Source organism: Heterocephalus glaber, unplaced genomic scaffold, assembly GCF_053883595.1.
Source record: "Heterocephalus glaber isolate CG9 unplaced genomic scaffold, H.glaber_assembly_v1.0 deba00001472, whole genome shotgun sequence".
NCBI classification, from domain to species: domain Eukaryota; kingdom Metazoa; phylum Chordata; class Mammalia; order Rodentia; family Bathyergidae; genus Heterocephalus; species Heterocephalus glaber.
In genome coordinates this window covers 25,797,898-25,819,867 of record NW_028258315.1, presented here as the reverse complement: position 1 = coordinate 25,819,867, position 21,970 = coordinate 25,797,898, and the positions used below count along the sequence as shown (strand labels likewise).

At 47.1% G+C, this 21,970-nt stretch overlaps 1 protein-coding gene across 1 annotated transcript in view; it reads left to right on the top strand.

Moving 5' to 3' along the window:
• The first annotated feature begins 500 nt into the window (after positions 1–500).
• Abcb10 (ATP binding cassette subfamily B member 10) overlaps positions 501–21,970 on the top strand; it is a 35,431-nt gene continuing 13,961 nt past the window's right edge. Inside the window, exons 1-6 of the mRNA XM_004854713.3 lie at positions 501–1,141; positions 8,604–8,804; positions 9,641–9,843; positions 13,450–13,584; positions 15,905–16,051; positions 16,873–17,008. Coding sequence (XP_004854770.1) covers positions 709–1,141; positions 8,604–8,804; positions 9,641–9,843; positions 13,450–13,584; positions 15,905–16,051; positions 16,873–17,008 — 1,255 coding nt within the window. The 5' untranslated portion in view covers positions 501–708. The remainder of the gene's footprint in view (positions 1,142–8,603; positions 8,805–9,640; positions 9,844–13,449; positions 13,585–15,904; positions 16,052–16,872; positions 17,009–21,970) is intronic.

Here is a 21,970-nt window from a genome sequence, read left to right as displayed (position 1 = left end):
GGCGAGTGCCTCTCAACTAGTCCCAGACCAGGTAAAATTCCTCGGAGCCCTCGAAACTCCACCTCCCTGGTCCCAGGCTCAAAACTGTTGTTCGGTCCCCTCCCTGCGAGGACCCTACATTCCCGCTGGTCTCGGGCCTCACGCAGAGCGGTGACGCTTCTCGTTGCCCCCCGGCCATCCTCCACCAGCCGCCCTGGCCCCACTGTGTCTTCCAGCAGTGCTTCCGCGCCTCGACCGGCATGCACCGGCTCTGCACCGGCACCGGGTAACTCAGCAATCGGTCACACTACTTCCCACAGCCCAGTTTTTACCTAACGTCTGCTCCACGGCCTTGTGTGCACCGCGCCTGCGCGCTCTGCCAGTCCCTGGTGTGAGAAAAGGCCCAAATCTACAGGCGGGAGGGTGCCGGAGTGCGGAAAAAGTGCCCACCCGCCATGCGCAGGCGCAGTCACCCTGTCGGGCTCTGCAGCTCTCTGCCGGGCGGGGGCGCTCGAGGGCTCAGTCGGGTCACCGCCCATGGGTAGGCTGGGTGGAAGGGCGGGTCAGGGGCACCAGTCCGATGGGGCGGGCGGGCGGCCGAAGGCAGGGAGGGACAGGCGAGGAGGGACGGGAGGCGCGGTGTCCACGCCCTGCGCCCGGGCCCGGCTGAGGGTGTCCTCGGGCGCGCGGCGGGCCGGCGGGTGAAGGGCTCAGGTTGGACGCGGCGCCATGCGCGGCCCTCCTGCCTGGCCGGTGCTGCTTCTGGCGCGGCGGTGCCTGGCCGCCCGCACGTGGACGCCGTCGGGTCCTGCGTGGGCCACGGCCGCCCAGACATGGACCCTGGCTCCGCATGCCCTCGGGACCCCGCTGGCGTGGACGGGCCTGCAACCGGCGCTGCCGGGAGGCGTGAGCCTCGCGCGTGCCCTGGTGCGTTCGGCCGTGTCCCCCGCAGCCCGCAGGTACGCAGCCCTGGCTAGGCCGGGTGCCCCGCGCGCTGGGCTACAGGACGCCCCCGCGGTGGTGGCTCGTACAGGGGCCGAGGTTGGGCGGCGCGCGCCGGCGGCGGACCCTGGGGACGACAGGCGGGCGAGCTCCCCGACTGGGCGCTCCGAGGCTCGGAAGCTGCTGGCGCTGGTGCGCCCTGAGCGCCGGAGGCTAGCAGGTAAGGGAGCCGCTCCGGGGGGGACGTCGGGCGGCGGGGAGTAGAGGCAGGTTCTCTCCGGGTCGTGCCGGGCGACGACAGCACAACCGCTTACTGAGCTCGGTCCGTCCGCCACCAGCTTCATGAGAGTGTCTGCTTTGGAACATTCTCAGAGTGAGCTCGAGTTCCCTTCATTCAAAAACAAAAACAAAGCAACAAAAACATGCCTACCTTGTATTATGCACTTATGGTATTTTGCAAAACATTCACACGGTGGAGGGACGCGGTCTGAACCGCTGGAGGAGGGCTGTCAGCTCTCTGGCTGGTGAGCCCAGTGGCGCTCAGTGGGGACAGTGGCATTGACCCTCGGCCCAAGAAACGAGACTATAATACAACTGAATCGTGATTGAGTAGTTTTTTAAAATAACTTTTTTGGGGGGGGAGGTTACCGGGTATTGAACTCGGGACCTTGCGCTTTTGAAGCAGGCGGTGGCACTACTGAGCTAAATCCCGGGCCCAAACTTTTTTAAAGAAATCAAAAAGTCCTTTTTTTAAACATCCAAATAAAAACAGTTTTCCACAGCTCTTCATTTTTAGCCGTGATTGGAGGACTGTTTAAACACAATGGCCTGATAAGATCTATAAATTATTGAAGTTTTTCTAAATCTTCATTTTCTCTTTAAAAATGTGTTTAATCCAGTGGCCCATGCCTGTAATTGCAGCACTCTGGGAGGCTGAGGGAGGAGATTTGCAACTTGGAGCCCACCATGGACAATTTAGCAATTTGGCAAGACTTGGTCTCAAAAAAATAAAAAAACAGGGCTGGAAGTGTAGCTCCTTACAAAGACTGCAGGCTTCAAAAAATGTGTTGAGCCCTCATCCTCTGTGGGATCACACTGGCCAACAGAAAATGGGTGGTCCTATCTCTTGCTGGGGATTCTAGCTTAGGAGAGGGAAATGTTAAGGAAATCATGATTGGCTATAAACCCAGAGAGTCCCTGAGGTTGCCTGTCACCCTTGAGTCTCTTGCTGTAGAAGGTGCCCTCCTGGGGAGGGGTGCGGGATTTGGGGCAGACTTGCACTTCAGGATAGGTGGGTGCCACCTTTCATCTGTGCCTGTACAAGAGTCTAGGGGGAATCTTGGTATATTAGGTGTGAAAAGAGTTACTTCATTGTAGATTTTGGTGGAAAGCTCCTTTTCCTCTTTCCCATTTTAAGAGAGAAAATTGAGACAAGTGGTCTCATTGGATGGTAAGCTGCAAAGCAGCTGTGCCTAATTTATCTTCTTGTCCTGCTCCTGGCTTGTGTGCAGCACAGAGCAGGGCCGCCTTAGGTGCAGAGAAATGTTGCTCAGCCAGGCAGATGGATGCTGGTGCCCTGGGTGCAGAAATGTGCCCAGCAGTCCTGTGCGTGATCCAGTCAGTAAGGAAATCTGTTTTGTTCCATTTTCAGACTTTAGCTGTCAAGGGTCTCAAGACCCTCCCTCAGGAGGGAGGCTTTGCTGGTGCTGCTGTGCCCATACCTGCCTGTCTAATAACTGTCGGCCCAGTGACCTCTTCCCTGTCTCTGCCCTGCCCACCAAGACTTGCACAAGGTGAGAGCAGCTCCTTATTTCATCCTAAGAGCTGTTTGGGCTGCCTTGTTGAAATGTTGGATGAGTGATTTGAGAAATCAGCCTGTAGTTGGCACATTGCCTTTTTTTTTTTTAACTTTTCTTTATTTATTTGAGACAGAGTCTCTCTATGTAGTTCAGGCTGGCCTTAAACCCTACCCCTTCCAGCCCCACCCCAGAGTGCTAGGATGACAGGCATGCACCACCATGCCTGGCTTTTTAAACTTTTAAACAGATAGATACATATGTTATGAGGAAATCTGATGAGAACCCATTTTTAGAGCTTATGGTTTCCTCAAAAGTCCTTCTACATTATATACAAAAGCCATTCTGGTTGTTGGTGTTTGCAGGACTAAGAGGAAGTGGAGTCACCATTGATTCATAGCTGGTCATCCTGAGAGAGGCCTCAGGCCTTGGCACACCTGAAACACAGCAGGCACGGACACTTTAAGACAAGAGACCAAAAACCCCAAAGTGAAGAGAATTCCAGTGTCCGTTAATTTTTAGAAAATTAATACAAGAATCCTTTTTCAAAATTGTAGGTTTATATTTGAGTAATAATCTTCCCATTGACTTTGGCAGTTTTCCAGGTATGAAGTACGCCCCCTCAACTATGTGGTTAGAAAGCTTTGATACTAAGTATTTTGTATCCGAAACTTGGAAAACAGGGACTGTATAAGAAGTGTGTGCAGGTGCTTGTCCAGAGCAGGGCTAATGCGATCTCCATCCCTCCTGCTCCTTGCTTGGCAGCTGCTTTCCTGTCATGTGGTCTGCAGAGTTGTCCAGAGCTCTTTTGCACTGATAACTTCTTCCTCTTATCACTTTAGCCACAGGGAGCTTCAGGAGGTGGGGAGCCCCAGGAGGAGCTGGGTGTGCACTGACCAGATAGCAGGCGTTTCATCAGCTGCTCTGTGCCTGGCTCTGTGCCTGATGATAGGGAGGCTGGGCTCGACCCTCCCAGTGAGTGGCGCCTTCAGGGTGCTGTGTCCTGTGAATGTGACACCAGCCAGGAGACCTTTTGTGTTCTGGGCCTTGCCGCTGAGAGATAGGTGGCCCCTGCTTGCCAGGCGGGTCCCTACTTGGGCTGTGGTGGCATAGCGTACCCCCTCCTTCCACAGTGTCTGGTGCAGGCCTGTGTGGAGGGCTTGGAAGTCACCTCTTCCTCTTTGAATTACTGGTAAGGGGTCATGTGTTTTGAGATCAGGACCATTCCTGCAGAACCTGACATCTGCTGAGTTGGAGCCAGATTTCACGAGGATTCCTTTCAGAGTGACTGCAGGGGTACAGTGAGCACATTGTAAGTGCAGGGAGCAAGGAGAAGGTAGAGCTACTGCTGCAGGGCAGCATTTTGCCCAGGACAGGGTGAAAGGCATGGGCAGGGTGAGCCTTCTTTTGGGGGGAGGGTGCTTCTGGAGATTGGACCCAGGGCCTTTGCACTGTGCTGCATCCTCAGCCTTTTTTGTTTTTATTTTTTTATTTTGAGACAGGTTCTCACTAAGAGGCTAAGTTGCTCAGGGTGGGCTGGAACTTGTGATCCCCCTGCCTCATCCTCCTGTAGTGTATGTGCCACCATGCCCATGTTCTTTTCTTCCTTGAGTGCCATGATTCAGGAGAATGAGAATAATGGGAAAATGCTTGAAAAAGTATGTCAAGAATTGGCAGAGGAAGTGGCTTGGGTCCAGTCAGGCAAGGAGAGGGGCAAGCATGTGACTCAGTCAGGGGAGAAAAGGTAGAGGTGGATGTGAGAAAAATAACCATGCACTGAGCATGTCCAGGGCTGGGGATAGAACCTGAAATGCAAGATGAGATTATTCATTCATATTAGAAGACAGTGACATGCAGCCAGACCTTGATTATAAGAATCCAGGTAACCAGCTGGGTAGGTATAGATTTGGTAGCGCACTTGTAATCCCAGCTACTGGGGAGCCTGCTGAAGGAAGATCGAAAGTTCAAGACCAGCCTGGGCAACAGTAAAACTCTGTTTCAAAATAAAAAAAATAAAATAGGCTAAAGATGTAGCTCAGTAATCTCTTCATTTAATCCCCAGTACCATTAAAAAAAGGAAAGAACCAAGGTAACCAAAGGCTGGAAAAATCTTTTATTTTACTTCCATTAGCTTGTAAGAGAAAGAGGAAAATGGCAATAAAAGAAGCTGTCAATATAGATTTTTTTAGTCAGGTGTGGTGTGCATGCTTATAGTGCCAGCTACTTTTGAGGCTGAGGCAAGAGGATTGCTTGAGTCCTGGAGTTCGAGGCCAACCTGGGCAACATAATGAGACTCCGTCTCAAAACACACACACTCTCTCTCTCTCTCTCTCTCTCTCTCTCTCTCTCTCTCTGTCTCTCTCTGTCTCTCTAAGTAATTGAAATGTAAACCTGAGGTGGGTATCCTGGAATGAGCTTGGATTCAAGTAATTTTTTTTTTCTTTTTGTAAGAACTTAAGAGTTGGAACCATGGGACATTTCATTCATGAAATGCGTTTTACTGCAGGTTAACACTTTGATTTAAAAACTGGAGGAGGGGCAGAGACTGACCCTTACACTGTGTCACATATGGTTTACTTTTGAGAGAATTACATTCTGATCCCTGAGCACCAGTATGATCTCTTCCAGTTCATAAGGCTGAGCTGTGTGCAATCAGGTAGAGGCTGTCCCTGCCTTTTGGAGTTTCAGTCCTGCTGGGCACCATCACTAGGAGCATGGTGTTTGGAAACAAGACCCCTGGCCTTACATCAAAATGAAATAGCCCTTCGCTAGGTTCATGTTAGCCACTAGATTGGGATTATGGTTTTTAAAGCAAGCATGTATACTTTCTGAGCTGCCTTACTTTTCTAATTAGGTTGGTGAAGGACTTTGGTCTGATGAGACTTTACTACCACCATTGCCAAAGTTCATGTCACTCATTCATTAAGCAAATATTTTGTTTGTTGGTTTGGTTTTCTTTTTGGTACTGGGGATCGAACTTGGGACCTTGTGCTTGCACGGCAGGCACCAGAACCACTGAGCTAAATTCCCGGCCCACATTCAGCAAATATTGATTGAGCTTTTGCTGTGAGCTTAGGTAGTAGGGATATAGCAGTGAGCAAAACAGACTAAAATCTTTTATGTCGTAATGGAGAGATGCCAGCTGGGCATGGTAGCGCATCCCTGTGATCCCAACACTCAGGAGGTTGAGGCAGGAGAATCGCTGTGAGTTCAAGGCTAGCCCAGGCCACATAGTTCAAGGCCAGCTGAACTACATAGTGAGAATCTGTCTTTTAAAAACCAAAAAAAAAAAAAGAGAGATGATGATGATAAACTAATGAAACATTTAGAATGCCAGAAGATGGGAAACATAGGAGACAAACAGGGAGGGAGAGCACGGGTAGTGTCAGGTATCTGCATTTTAAGGGAGGTGTCAGAGCAGGCCTGGTGAAAGGTTAGGAAAAAACATTCATTTACTACTTAAAAGCTCATGTTTCTCCCAAAGCTCTGCTTTCCACTGTACAACCAGTGTTCCCTCTGACTCAGGTGTGAGTGCTGTCCAGTGGTAGGCAGAAACAATTGCTATTTACAGAGTGCTGGGACCTCCCACCTTCCATAGCTCCATCCAAGTTGCGTCCACTCTGGAGCCTCACATAGGTAATGTGCACATAGCACCAAACCCAAGGAAGCCACCCTGCACCCCCTTGCCCAATGCCACTCTTTGAAGGAGGCTGGGTCACTGTTATTACTCATCTGGACATGTCCTGTACTCTTTTTTTTTTTTGGTACCGGGGGTTGAACTTGGGTCCTTGCGCTTATGCAGCAGACGGCGAAACCACTGCGCCAAATCCCCGGCCCAATGTCATGTACTCTTGCAGACTCAAAAAACCAAGAAGCAAAAAGCCTCCAAAGTGTTAATATTTGTATACTGGAAATTTTATGTTTTTTGTTTTGGCAGTACTAGGGTTGAAACCCAGGGCCACTTGGCACACACTAGGCAAGCACTCTACCACTGACCCACATCCTCAGCTCTTTTTATATTTTATTTTGAGACAAGGTCTCACTAAAGTTGCCCAGGTTAGCATTTGGAAGGCTGAGGCAGGAGGATTGCTGAGAGTTCAAGGCCAGCCTGGGCTACATAGTGAGTTCAAGGCCAGCCTTGGCATACTGAGACCCTGTCTCAAAAAACAAAACAGCAAGGTCCCAAGTTCAATCCCCAGTACCAAAAACAAACAAACAAACAAACAAAAAAACCAAAGCAAAGCAGAAACACACACATAAAAGCAACAACAACAACAAAATTGTCCATGTTGGGCTTGAATTTGTGATCCTCCTGCCTCAGCCTCCCAAGAGGCTGGGATTATAGTCATGTGTCACCACTTCTGGCTGTCTTGCACTTTTTGTTTTGTTTTGTTTTGTTGAGATAAGGTCTCACTATGTATTTCAGGCTGGCCCTTGAATTCACTGTGTAGCTCAGACTGGCCTCGAACTCATGGCAATTGTCTTGCCTCAGCCTCTGGAGTGCTGGGATTACAGGCTTGGGCCAGCACACCCATCTGTCCTGGGGACCCTCCCCCCTAACCAGAGATGGAACTCAGGACCTTGTGCTTGCCAGGCAGGTGTGGCACCACTGAGCTACATCCTCAGCCCTCCTGGACATTTTTTAACCAACAGTATATCTTGGTAGATTGTTCTATCCGCAAACCTACAGTCACCTCATTCCTTATAATTATTGCATAGTATTAATAAAATGAATATAATACCTCTAACTTGTCCCCTATTGATAGAGGTTTAGGATATTTTGATTCTTTTGCTAATATAACGAGTGCTATGATAAAATCTTGAGTCTGTAGCATTGCTAGATCAAAAAAAATGTGCATTTACAATCTGACAGGTGGCTGGTCAAATTTCTCCATTGAGACTGCTGGTTTGGACTCCACCAATAAAAGTGCTTCACCAGTGCATGTTGGCATAATGATCTTTGGCAATCCCTTAGGTGAAAAATGGTGTGTTTTTGTAGTTTAAATTTATATTCCCCTTACATCCCCCAGTTATCTGTGGTATATGTTGTTCCTAGTTGGATTTTTTTTTGGAGACAGGGTCTTGCTATAGTTCAGACTGGCCTTGAACTTAGTATGTAGACCAGGCTGACCTCAAACTAATGGTACTCTTCCTGCCCAGCTATGTATGTGCTGGCATGTGCCACCTTGCCTGGTTTTAATTGGATTTTCTTTTTTTTTTTTGGTACCGGGGATCGAACTTGGGTCCTTGCGCTTGCGCAGCAGGCACCGAAACTATTGAGCTAAATCCCTGGCCTTGGATTTTTCTTAATATTTTCTCATGAGACTAGATCCCCTTTGTCTTGTTTTTAGGCACATGAACAGTTGTGTCATTATTTTCAAATTGTGCTGATATCCCATTGCTTTATTCCCCAGGGCAGTAATATTAAGAACAAACATACTAATGAGTAATGGATTTCAGCAGCTGCTCTCCACAGGTTATTTAAAGGGCTCTGAAATACTGGACATGGTTGAGACTTTTGCCTGGATAGTCTGACCTTCAGGCCAAGATACAATGAGATGCCAGGCAGTAATACCATGTGGCATGAAGGCAAGAAGAAGAGGATCTGAGAGCTAGAGGGATGGAAAGAAGCCAGAACAGATACCATAGTTGACTCTGTTATTCCTGGCAAGGAAAGGATGACCAAACCTAAATAGCATCTCATCTGGCTGGGCACACTCACTTGCTCCCTTACAGTCTCCTTTCGTATTCTCAGCCTAGTACCATTTGGTCCTCCTCTTTCACCCCAGCAACTGAGCCTGAGAGTCTGAGAAGGAGGCCCTGGGAATGCCACACCTGCACCGGTGCTGAGCAGTGTGAGTGTGAGTGTGTCCTCCTGTCTTCCAGCTGCTGTTGGCTTTCTGGCTGTGTCCAGTGTCATCACCATGTCCGCTCCTTTCTTCCTGGGGAAGATCATTGATGTCATCTATACCAATCCCACCTCAGACTACGGTGAGAGCCTGACCCGCCTCTGCCTGGGGCTCACCTGTGTGTTCCTATGCGGAGCTGCTGCCAACGCCGTCCGAGTCTACCTCATGCAGTCCTCAGGTGAGGGGCCCACTTGGGAAGATGCAGGGGACCCTGCGTTTGATCTGGCCTGGGGGTTCATTGCCCAAAACCCCTGTCTCTCCTGTCCTGCATCACACCTGGTGGGGACAAATCTGAGTTCTTGGCCAGAGAAGGCTATATATGTCCTGGACTGAGGTTTCTTCAGTTCTTTTCCAACGTTAGACTTGAACAGAGGGACAAACTCCAAATCTTTCTTAACAGGAGGTTTAAGGACAAGGAGCTTGGCCACAGAGTGGAGTTCTGGGCTTCTTCAAGGAGTTGCAGAAACCTGTTTGCTCTGTGCTTGTGTGGTGGGCTGGGATGGTAATTTGTGTGGTCTTCCTTTGGAGAGGCCTCTTGTTAGCCCTGGCAGAGCCAGATACTGACTCTTGAGTCCTCTGTGTCTCATTTAGCTAATAAAATTCTCCATGGATAATGAACCAGTGTTTGCCATTGGAATATTCAGTGGAGAAAAGGGTTGTTAGGAACAAAATTAGCTTTTAGAAATTAAAGTAATAAAACTTCATAAATACTACTTTTTTTTTTCTTCTGTGAATTCAGGTCTTATGCAGGGAAATACTACTTTTAAGACATGTATTGGTCATGCTGTATTTTATTACTGTCTTTGCCCCTTCCGTGCCTGCAGTCTGTATTTATTAAAGCATGATTATCAGTATGCCAGGGTTGGGTCAGTCTGTCCCTACTGGTGGGATGGATGCAGCAGAGGCCCCCAGCCTCAGGAGGGCTGACACCAGGGCAAGCAGCTGCATGTCAGGCCCTGCCTTTGATGGTATTGGCTGCTGTTTCTGCCATGAGCTGGTTTCTTTGCTTTGCAGGCCAACGCATTGTGAACAGACTTCGGACCTCGCTTTTTTCCTCCGTCCTGAGGCAGGAGATTGCTTTCTTTGATAAGACTCCAACAGGAGAACTGATTAACCGCCTCTCATCAGACACTGCACTGCTAGGGCGCTCAGTGACTGAAAACCTCTCAGACGGGCTCAGAGCTGGAGCCCAGGCCTCGGTGGGCATGGGCATGATGGTAAGTTGGCCTCCTCCCTGGGAACCTCCAGTCTGGAGCATGCAGGGGCTTGGTGAGCACTCCTCAAACACAGTCCTGGAGGCTGTGGGATATGGGCATGGCCTTGTCCTGCCTGGCTTCCTGGTCTACACCTCTCCAGAATGGGTATTGTCTGGAGAGTGGGGTTTTCTGGGCATATATGAACCTGGAGTGAAGCAGCTGTGAACAAGGTACAGCAGCCGTGCAGGCTTTGCAGCAGGTTGAGGGGAGTGGATCTGGTCTGTGCAAGTGAACCATGCACCTGCAGGAATCTCTGTACCTGTAATCTGCAGGGGGTCTCTGTGCTCATGGGCTTTGGAGGGGGGATTTCTGTGCCCATAGCCTGTGAGGGGTGTTTACACTTAGGGCCTCTGGGGGGTGTCTCTGGGCCCACTGCTTGTGGGGCGTCTCTGGTGCCTCCCAGCCTACGGGGAGGATGTCTGTGCACCCTCAGCCTGTGACAGTGGTCTCTGCTCCCGTAGCCTGTGGGGGCTCTATGCCCAAGGTCTGCCTGCCTCCAGTGGTGGCTCACCTGTCTCATCTGCTCTCTCACTTCCCCGGGCAGTGTCTGTATTTGGAGCAGTGTTGCTCGCTAATGGGAATACATTGAAAGCCTTATATGTGATCATGATGTTCTACTAACCATATTCGAAACGCAAAAGAAACAGACATGATTAATTTCAGCAATGTTTTGTTTAATCCAGAGTAAAAATTTTATTGCAATATGTGTTAATATCAAAATTGCTGATATTTCATATTACTTTTATGTTATGACTTCAAAATTTGGTTTTTTATACTTATGAAGCATTATAATCTGACCATGAAATTTTCATTGAAAATGCTTGATCTGCATTTATTTATTTATTTATTTATTTATTTATTTATTTATTTATTTATTTGAGACAGGGTCTTACTATGTAGTTTAGAATGGCCTTGAACTCACTGTGTAGCCCAGGCTGGCCTTAAACTTCCAGAGATCCTCCCGCCTTAGCCTCCTGTGCACTGGGATGATAGGTATGTGCCACCATACTTGGCTTGATTTGCATTTAGATTTCCTTAAATTTGCAGTTGAAAAAATAGTTTGATGTAACCAGGCATATTAAAAAGCTTCCCAGCCAGCTGTGATGGCACATGCCTGTAATCCCAGCACTAGGGACACTAAGATAGGATTGGTGTGAGTTTGAGCCTGGCTACATAGTGAGTTCAAAGGCCAGTGTGGAGTACATAGCAAAAGCTTTCCAATAACTGAATGGAATATTGGATTTAAATTTAAAATAATTAAAATTAAATAAAATTAATGGTATATTTACCCATTATACCTGCCATATATCAAGTGCCCAGTGCCACAGGAGGCTTTAATTTTGGATGGCACTGTTTTGGTCCAGTGGATTGCCCCTTGCTCACATGGTGGAAGAGCTGGGGCTTTGCCCTCTCTGGGACCCGCACATCAGGCTGGAGTAGAAGAGTAGTAGCCATAATCGGCCTGTTAGGTCTGACTTATGAAATGGAAGACAGTTTTAAGGTTCCCTATTTTCTCAACCAATATGGAAGTAGACTCCCAAACAAGGCTTGTCCTTTGTGACTGCAGTTTTCCAAATGAAAGTGGTTCTAGGGTTCATGAAGAGGTCAAGCTGGGAGAGATACTCGGGGTCCCTTTTTTTAATAACAGTGGAAGAAAATTCAATGTAGTCAGCCGGTTCAAAGGGTCCTGTCTTGGTCTGCCTGGGCCACCATAACTGAGTACCACCAACAGGGGCTTGAAGAACAGCCAGTTATTCCTCACCATTCTGGAGCTAGAAGTCCAGACATTCTGAGGTCTGCCTGCTTGGCCCATAGGCAGCCAGCATCTTGCTGTGTATTCACACTGGGAAAAGAACTCTGGTATCTCTTGCTGTCAGGACATTCCCTTTGCACGAGAGCCCATCCTCCACTTACCCAGACCTCAGCTAACCCTAGTTACTTCCTCAAGGCCTCATCCTCCCTCACAGTCACTGTGGGGGTTAAGATGTTAGCACACGAGCTCAGGGAAGCAGGCATCTGGCTATCACAAGGCCTCCTGAGGTATAATGACTGGGACCTGGTCTTTAGCTAAAGGAGCAAAATGTGGCCTTGTTTCCCCTGCACTGACTCACTGGGCCCAAGGCACCAGAGCCTAATGTTGGCTGGACCATCTTGCCAGTTGCTGATATGCACTGTTGTCTCCTTCCTGCGTGAAGACATGTGGGGACGCTGCTTTAGTCATTAGACAGTTATTCAGGAGCCTCCAGGCAGAGCAAAGGGGAGGGTGGTCTGGGCAGTTGGCCCCAGCCATGGGGAGTCCCAGTGGCCTGTGCCTCTCAACATCAGAGACATGACTGTGTTCCCAAGTGTCCAGAGGGACTGTCTGCCCAGCCTGGGCTTCTCCTGTGAGCACTCGGCCTCTTTGTGCTTCACTTGGTATCGAGGCCTCCCAAGACCTGTGCATACCTGAGGTTGTTCTCTCTTTCTTGGTGTATCATCCAACTCCCACTCCATGGTCTGGTTGTCTCCCCATGCTCATAGTATTTATTGCAGGTGCTCGGTAATGATTTGTGAGTGAGAAAGTAGATGTACAAGCCAATTGTGTTGTTACTTGCCTGTAATCCCAACACTCAGAAGGCTGAGGCAGGAGGACTGCAAGTTTGAGGCTATCTCAGACTACATAGCAAATTCAAAGCCAGCCTGGGCTAGATAGTGAGACCCTGTCTCACAGAAACAAACAAGCTGTGACTTTCACTTTCAGTCTGCAGTGTTTCCCGAGCATTTTAAGAGACTGTACTTATTACACTATTTTCTGTGCAAATGAGATTTGGTAGATTTTAATGTGTTGAAGAAACACTCATGTCATTTAAAACAGTCTCCTAATTGGAAAGTTCATAGGACCCCCTCTGTTATGCTAGAAGCTGATTATTCTTTGAGCCTCTGCAGTCCTGAGGAGCTCCTCCACTCATTAGCCAGACCTGTAGAGACAGCTCCCACTCTGTCCACTGCTGTCTTTTTCTTTTTTTGAGCCAGGATCTCACTATGTAATTCAGGCTGGCCTTGAACTCACAGTGATTCTCCAGCTTCAGCCTCCTGAGTGCTGGGATTACAGGTGTGCGCCACCATGCCCGGCACTCAGCCCTCTTTTGACTGTTGTTTGATGCAGGGTTTTAATGACTTTTATGACTTAGTCATTTCAGTGGAACATACTGTTCTGCTCATTTAGAGTCTCAAGGCGATCCAGACTTGAACTCAGAAGTCTTGATGTGGTCTGGCCATTGTGGAGCAGAATGAGCCTCTCTGATGGACTACTGGCCTATCTCAGCTATGCTGTTGAATAAGGTGGCCTAACTTACATAGAATTAGTCTGAGGAGCAACTATTTTCATCTTTCTTCAGGAGTTCCCTGCCGTGTTACTCCTCTGCGGCAGGCTGCACGTTCTTGGGGTTTTATGATGTCTGAAAAGCCATCCATCCAGGAGGTACAGCTTGGGACAGCACTTTCCAGTCTGCCTCTGTGTACACACTAGATGGTGAGAAGGTCTCACCACTCCACCTGACAAATACTTGTTGGCTTTTGTTTTAACAGTTTTTTGTGTCACCCAGTCTAGCCACCTTTGTTTTGAGTGTGGTGCCTCCAGTGTCCATCCTTGCAGTGATTTATGGCCGATATCTGCGGAAACTGAGCAAAGCCACACAGGACTCGCTGGCACAAGCCACACAGGTAACAGCCTTCCTGTACTCGTGTGCTCCAGGAGAATGGGCTCAGAGCCAGAGCTGTGGGCAGAGGTACGGAGTATGCGAGCTTTTCATAAAGCACCTTCCTATTGGGCATGGTGGCACATACCTGTGATTCCAACTATACTAGGAAGCTAAGGCAGGAAGATGGCAAGTTAAAGCCAGCCCAACCAACTTAGGACTGGCACCATAACTCAGTACTTCCTGAGTTCATCCCCCCAGTACAAAAGAAAAAGAGTTCATGTTAGGCCCCCAGGTCCCTGACACAGAATACTCTGCCTCTGGAGTTGATTTCTACCCACACCGCAGATAACATCCAGTGTGACTCAACATTAAATCAGTTTTTCCTCCTAACCAATTCCATTACTAATAGGATCAGAAAACTAGTGTGTTTTAGAAATAGTTTCTGGGTGACATTGTGTCCTTCATTAATTCAATAAAGCTAGTTTTGCGGTGCTGTGCAGTAGTACCTTTTTTTTTTGGTACCAGGGATCGAACTCAGGACCTTGTGCTTGTGAGGCAGGCGTGGAGCCACTGAGCTACATCCCGGACCCAATAGTACCTTTTAAAAACTAAAAATAATGAGCTGAGGGTGCGGCTCAGTGGTAGAGCATATGCCTGGCATTGGCAAGGGCCTGAGTTCAGTCCTCAGCACAGCCAAAAATAATAAAAAGGGCACTTTTTTATTTTATTTGTTTATTATTTTTGGTACCAGGCATCGAACTCAGGACCTCGCACTTTTGAGACAGGTGTCAGAACCACTGAGCTAAATCCCCGGCCCCCAAGGGCACTTAAAAAAAAAAGCTAAAAATAACTTTATGTTTCAAAAACCGTGCTTGTTTATCATTGGAAACTGTGAAAATCTAATGTGAAAGAACAAAAACACAGATAATCTGTCTCAGAATTAATTTAACATTTTATAAAAAAAAATTATCTCTCTATGAACATATGTTTCTATCCCTGCTGTCCTGCTGTTACCTATTTATCATATATATCTGTTTATCATGTATTTGTTTGTATCTATGTATGTGATAGGTGCACATGTAGATACTTTTTTTTTTTAACAAGAGAGCTATAAGAGCACCTGTATCCAGAGCATTGCAGTAGCCCATGAGTGGGGGTGTGAGATGAGGGAAACTAGTCCAAGGAGGTATCTCGAAAGTGAGGGGTAGGGGCCGCCCACCAGCATACTAGGAGGAAAATGTAGAGAGAGATCTCCTCTGGATTGAATTCAGTCAAGGAGGCTTGGTAATAGCTGTCTGTTAGCCACTCACAAATGGTTTCGACTGCCACCTCTTGTGCCTCAACGTCCTCCTGTGTGACAAGCCAGATGAGGCCAGCTTGAAGGGTTTGTATGAAAGCGTTGAAGCTCAAGGTGAGACCACTTAGGGGCATCAGTTAGGTGACTCTTCGGGTATCTGAGAGAGTTTGAGTCTAAGAGGGCCTGTCAAAAGAGAGGAGTATCTGAGGGTTTTGGGTTACTGTTCAGACTGGTCTTCCTGGAGAGCCAGAGGGGCTCTTTTTATTCTGGAGAGGTGAAACCAGGGGACCTTTTCTTGAAGTTTTACCACTGTGGGAGTGGTTAAGGAGACAGTGAAAGGTCCTTCCCAGCGAGGCTGGAGGGGTTTTGGGGAAAGAGTCCTGAGATATACCTAGTCACCTGGGGAAAGAGGAGGATGTAGATTGCCTGATGAGTCTGGAGAAGGAAGAGTTTGATCCACTAGAGTCTCAAGGAGATGATGAGCATAGTTGAGCGTTGGAATGTAATCAGCAAGAGGTGGTGAAGGATCAGGTAAGTTGGAGAATAGGTGGGGTTGCCTATACATTAACTCAAAGGGGATTAAATTTAATGGTTTTTGAGGAGTTGAGCGAAGCCACATGAGAGCCAAAGGGAGGAGGGAGACCCAGCTTTGTTTTAATTCCATGGAAAGTTTGGTTAACTGAGTCCTAATAAGCCCATTGGCCTGTTCAGCGTTCAACCTTGCCTGATGTCTGGGGCCAATAGGGGATGTAGAGTTTCCATTGTATGTTGAGCGCCTCCACTACCTGTTGGGTGATCTGGAAGACAAAGGCAGGTCCATTGTCAGATTGGATGGAGCATGGAGTCCAAATCAAGGATTATAGATACTTATTTTTTGACAGTAGGATTATTCTGTGTATTCTTCTTTTGTTAACTTTTCCTGACTTAGTAGTGTTTCTCCAGTGGCTTTCCATTGATAGAGTTTTAAATGAGAATCACATTTTAGTTTTGCTTGCAGATTGAAATGTGACCCTTCCCCCTGGCCATGTGTTTGTCACCCTCACAGCTGGCTGAGGAACGCATTGGGAACCTAAGAACTGTCCGAGCCTTTGGGAAAGAGATGACGGAGGTAGAGAAGTACACTGGAAGAGTGGACCACGTGCTGCAGTTAGCAAGGAAGGAGGCCTTCGCCCGGGCTGGCTTCTTTGGAGCAGTATGTAGACTGTGGACTGTTCTGGAGAGGATGGGAAGGGCAGGTGCTTTGTGAGACATTTTTGTTCTGTGTCTTATGCCATAGTGGAAAATAATTTTATCCTACTTCAAGCTAAGAATAACTTAGTCATTGTTAGGAAAACAAATAAAGGTGCTTAGGAAGGAGGTGGTGGGTGGTGAGGTCAGGGGCTGTTTCCCAGGGTGGTACAGCCAGCTCCACGGGCACCACAGAATGGCTCTGGGCTGTTCTGATGCAGGCAAATTTGAAACCTACTGAGGATTAGCCAAAATAACTTCAGTGCATTTCAAGAAAGAAGTATAAAAAAGTTGATCAAAATGCACTCCAGTAGGATACTGAAATAGAAGATTACCATATGGGAAAATTCATGGTATGTCTACACTGGAAAAATCCTTGGAGGCGACTCAGTCATTGCCACAATTAACGGGCTAGGAAGCAGTGGCCCCAACAAGGCTGCACTGACCAGAGTCCATGCACAGAGTCCCAGACCCTCCTTGCAGAGGGTACTCGTCAGAACACATGGAGCAGACTTCCTCTCTCCCTCTAGTGAGAGCAGATCGTCAAGACTGCTGTTTTCCTTTGCAAGTTGAGTAGATTGAGCAAGACAGGACCCCAATGGGTGACTTAGCATCTGGGTTTTCATGCTGATGTGGTTATGTCTATCAATGTTGCAAATATTTCAAAACTTTGAAATTCAGATGAAATTTAGTATCCAGAAAAGGAAACCAGAGGCCTCATCATGCATTTTGCATCCTAAGAGGCCTCTGGTCCTCCCTGACTTGTCTGTTTTTCTCCCTTGACAGACAGGGCTCTCCGGGAACCTGATTGTGCTCTCTGTGCTGTACAAGGGAGGTCTGCTGATGGGCAGCGCTCACATGACCATGGGCGAGCTCTCTGCCTTTCTCATGTATGCCTTCTGGGTTGGATTAAGCATTGGAGGTATATAATTTAATAGGCTTGGGAAGTTACAAATGAAATGCTACGTTTTCAGAAAATGAAGTTATGAGCAGAGTGAGCAAGTCCTCTGTTGGGAAGTCTGGAGTCTTTGTGGCCTCTTGCAGCTCTGCCTTGCTGGGGTGGTGTTAAAGCAGCTGTCTGTCTGCTCACAGATGTAGGGACAAGGCAGGGTGTGAACAGCCACAGACATACAAACCTGTAGTCCTTGGTAATGAGTTTTGTGATTGGCAAATCATTGGGAAATAAAATTCCTTTTGTATAAAGTCAACCATAATAAAAACTAATGAACAATCAAAAATATTGATAAATTACAAAATGTATGAAACAAGAATTGCTTACTTTTGTCAAGAATGTCCCAGAACCAGGTACAGTATCTGCCTGTAGTCCTGGCTACTCAGAAGGATCTTTGGAACCCAGGAGTTCTGGAGCAGCCCAGGCAATGCAGTGAGAACCTATTGGAGGCTGATCAGACCTCCAGTCACCTGACAAAGGGTGTGGTGGCAGGATAACAAAAGACAAGACAAGATCTTTACTGCATATATGGGGGGCCCAAGATGGTCAAAGCTCTTATCAGGGTAAGACACTTGTCTCCTGGAGCTGGCCACTATTAATTAAACACACTGCCCCCCCCACCCCCGTCCCTGCACTGGGGATCAAACTCAGGACCTTGAGCTTGCAAGGCAGGCGCGGTGCCAGTGAGCTAAATTCCCTGGCCAAACATGCAGCTTCTTGATGGGGTAAGGGGCGATGCAGGGAACAGTGAAGTGGAGAGCACTGACGCAAGCAGGTTCCTAGCAACAAGGGAATGAAACATTCTAGCAAGATCAGCTCATAGATCAATGGAAATTTGTTTCTTCCTATGGATTAATTTTTGCCTCTATAGAAGTTTTCTGTAGGAGTCATGCTGCCCTTAGCTGCAATATTGTTTTGCCATCCAAGATGTCACAGCATCACAGATCGTTGAGACCTCTGCTGTCACCAGTGGTGTGGGGAGTTGTTCCTTTCCCATACACCAACTGCTGACTCTTTAGGCAAGCCATTGTGGGCTAATAGGCAGACTCAGACTTTTAATATAAAAAGCCAGTTTATAAATTTGCAGCTTGCTCAGAGTGGTCTCCATCAGAACCTAGTTCAAAAAATAGAGGTAGAGCCCCTCAGAATGTAACTTTTGTCATCTGTTCCTGGGTGAAGGGAAGGAAGGCTATGAACTATACTGGTACAAGGTCTGTGAAGTGTCTCTGTGCCTTCCAGATGTCCCCAGCAATCCCAGGTGAATGATTTCTTGACTTTTGTTTTCATTATAGTCTTTGAAATAGAAAGGTCAGTTAAAGGGACAGCTGAAGTCCGATTCAGACATTGGGTACTCTAGTGTCCGCTCTCTTAGAGAGGCTTATTCTCAGGTTTTGGTCTGATTGTTAAAAGGAGAGATTTTTCCTAATGGCATTTGGGTTCTGCTAGTCTTGAAGAAAAGCCTGGTTAAGACGGTGTCGGGCACCAAGTGACCATATGTTGGCCCTTTCTCTCTGTCCCTGGTTGAGCCAGTGAGCTGGGGCCCCATGCCCCCTGTGGTGCTGCTCCTCAGGTTCTTCTGCCCTGCCCTTGAGTGGACAGACCACCCCCACTGCCCTACTTTGCTGTCTGTTCACATTCCATGCTTGACAGCTTTCTTCTTTGGCTCCTCCAATCTTGTGTTTTCTTTTTTCTTTTTTGGTACTGGGGATTGAACTCGGGACCTTGCACTTGTGAGGCAGGCGGCAGAACCACTGAGCTAAACCCCCGCCACCAATCTTGTGTTTTCTGCCACGTTTGACACCATTCTTCCTAATCCCTCCTCTCAACCCCTGTACTATGACACCTTAGATGTATCTCTGTTTTGCTCCCCTCTATCCACGGGGTCAAATGCACAGCTGTACCTTGCTTCAGGTCAGATTGGAAAGCACCAGTTTAGTCCAGGTGGTCAGCTGCCTCCCCTGGCTGCCAGAGGCGCCTCAGAGGCTGTACATGCAGAGGCCAGAGGTGCAGAGACCATGCATGCTGGGATAGAAATAACTACAGCCCTGTTCTGCACCTGCCTCTGAAGCAGGAAGAAGGAGTGAATGGACCTAGACCAGTGTGCTTCTGTCACTACCTGTTTCCTTTCTCACTACCTGTTTCCTTTCTCACGACCTGATATGCACTGACCAGAATAGGAGTTAACAAACATGCTGAACTGGATTTTAAACTTTTTGTTTATTTTTTGTTTTTTGAGATAGTCTTGCTTTGTAGTTCATACTGGCCTTGAACTCACTTGTAGTTCAGGCTGGCCTCGAACTCAAGGTGATCCTCCTGCCTCAGTCTGCCAAGTGCCGAGATTACAGGTGTGTGCCACCATGCCCAGTTCTTTTGTGTTTTTAAAGTAATATTATGATTCAAGTAACTTTACAATGAATGTCCAAAGCAAAAAATTCTGCCTTTTTAGTACAGTAAACAAGAATTTTTGTGTTGGTTTATGTCTAGCATGGCACACTTGAAAAACAACAACAACTCTGGACTAGGGATGTAGCTCAGTGGCATCACTCCTGCCTCACAAGCACAAGGTCCTGAGTTTGATCCCCAGTACCAAAAAAAACCAAAAACAAAGTCTATTCTAAGTACATCCTCTGCTGAGAGGGACTCAGAAGTGCAGCACTTACCTGTCTCCAAATGTATGGCTCAGTAGCGTTTAGAACACTCGCAGTGCTGTGCAGCCACCACTTCTGTCTAGTTCCAAAAGCTCATCACCCAGAAAACCCCTGCTCATCAATCATGCTGTCTCCGTTACTCTTCCTTTTGCCACAGCTCCTCTCTCTTTATACATTTATACCTGTTTTAGCTGTTTCCCATCCATGAAGTCACATAATATGTGTCCTTTTGTGTCTGGCTTCTCCCAATGTTTTCATATTTCTACACTGTAGCATATATCTGAGCTTCAATCTTTTTTCTGGCTGAGTAATACTCTATGTATTGATGGACACATTTTATTTGTCAAGGGGCCATTTTATTTCTGTTTTTGTTGTCCAGAGTCTAATCTCTTTATTATGGTTTTGTTTTTGTTTTTGTTTTGAGATAGAGTCACTATGTAGTTCAGGCTGGCCTTGAATTCACTATATAGTGAGTTCCTGCCTCAGCTCTTGGAGTGCAGAAATCACTGCCATGCACCACCACACCCTGGCTATTTTTTTTTTTTTTTTTTTTGGTACCAGGGATCAAACTCGGGTCCTTGTGCTTGTGTAGCAGGCGGTGAAACCACTGAGCTAAATCCCCGGCCCTAAACTCTTTATTATGTTAAACTACCTCCAGCTCTGTCCCTTCACTTCTTCCATGTCTCCTTTCCATTCTTCTTCTTCTTTTTTTTTTTTTGGTTTGAAGTGTTATGATCAGTTTATATAAATTCAGTGATGAAAACTATCAGAAGAATATCCTAAAAATTGTTTTTTCCTTAGAAAAAAGGAAAGAAAAATTAAAACCCTGTCAGCATAGCCACAGATGGTGTGGTAGTCGAGCCTGCCTGGAGACAGAGACAGTCCGTTAGACTGTTAGTGGCTCCGTGGATCGGCAGGAGCCTAGTCTGGATCCTCCTGAACATCCCCCAGCTCCATGTCCTCCACGTCCTGGAACAGAGCCTCATTGACTTCCACATTACTTCCAACATCCTCTGAGAACTGGCTGTCAGATGGGTCAAGGCTGTGATCTGTTTCATATAGCTCTTTCCTACTTAATTTATTTTTTACTGCTTCTTGTATCCATTTTTGTTTTCTGGTACCGGCGATTGAACTCAGGACCTTGCACTTTCGAGGCAGGCGCGGCACCACTGAGCTAAATCTCCAGCCCCTCCGTTTCTTTTCTTTTCTTTTTTTTTTTTTTTGTTTTTGCTTTGTTTTGGCCGTACCAGGGATCAAACTCAGGACCTTGCGATTGCCAGGCAGGCGCAGTGCCACTGAGCTAAATCCCCAACTTCCATTTCTTTTTAATTTCCAAGACTTCTGCATCAAACTTGGCCTGTCACTTTGGACCTTTCTGAAGTTAAGAAAAAATCATAAGTCAAATCATCATAAGCTGGGGACCATCTGTATTGTGAACAAAACACCTTTATCAAATGTGTCTTTCACAGATACTTTCTCCCAGTCTGTGGATTGTCTTCTCATTCTCTCAATAGTGATTTTGGGGAGCAGAAAATTTCTATTTTAATGAAATGAGCTTTTCTTTCATTGGTGGCCTGTACCTTTGGTGTTGTATATGAAAAGTCGTTGCAGTGCAGGGGATTTAGCTCAGTGGCACCGATCCTGCCTTGCAAGCAGAAGGTCCTGAGTTCAATCCCCAGTACCGCAAAGAAAAGTCATTGCAATATACAAGGTCATGTACATTTTCTCCTATACTCTTTTTTTTTTCCTCTTATTATCTTCTAAGAGTTCGTAGTTTTGCATTTACATGAAGATTTATGATTCATTTTTGGTTTGTTTTTTGGGGGTTTTTTTGGTACCGGGGATTGAACTTGGGTCCTTGCGCTTTCAAGACAGGTGGCATAACCACTGAGCTAAATCCCCAGTCCTGGGATTCATTTTAACTTAATATTTGTGGCTGGGGCCGGGGATTTAGCTCAGTGGTTCTAATGCCTGCCTCACAAGCACAAGGTCCTAAGTTTAATCCCCAGTACCAAAAAAAAAAATGAATGTTTGTGGGAGGTGCAATGTCTGTGACTAGGTCAGTTTTGTCTGTAGATGTCCAGTTGTCCCAGAGACTGCAGAGGTGCCATCCCTGCATCTACACTGTGCTGCTTTTGTCGGAGATAAGTTAACCCATCTCTGTGTGGGTCCAGATGCTTTATTATAATTAGACTTGAAGGTTTTTTATATGCCATGGAATATTTGGATTGCATTTTTCGGCATCCTTACTAAAGGAAAATATTACAAATAGATGTTCTCATAT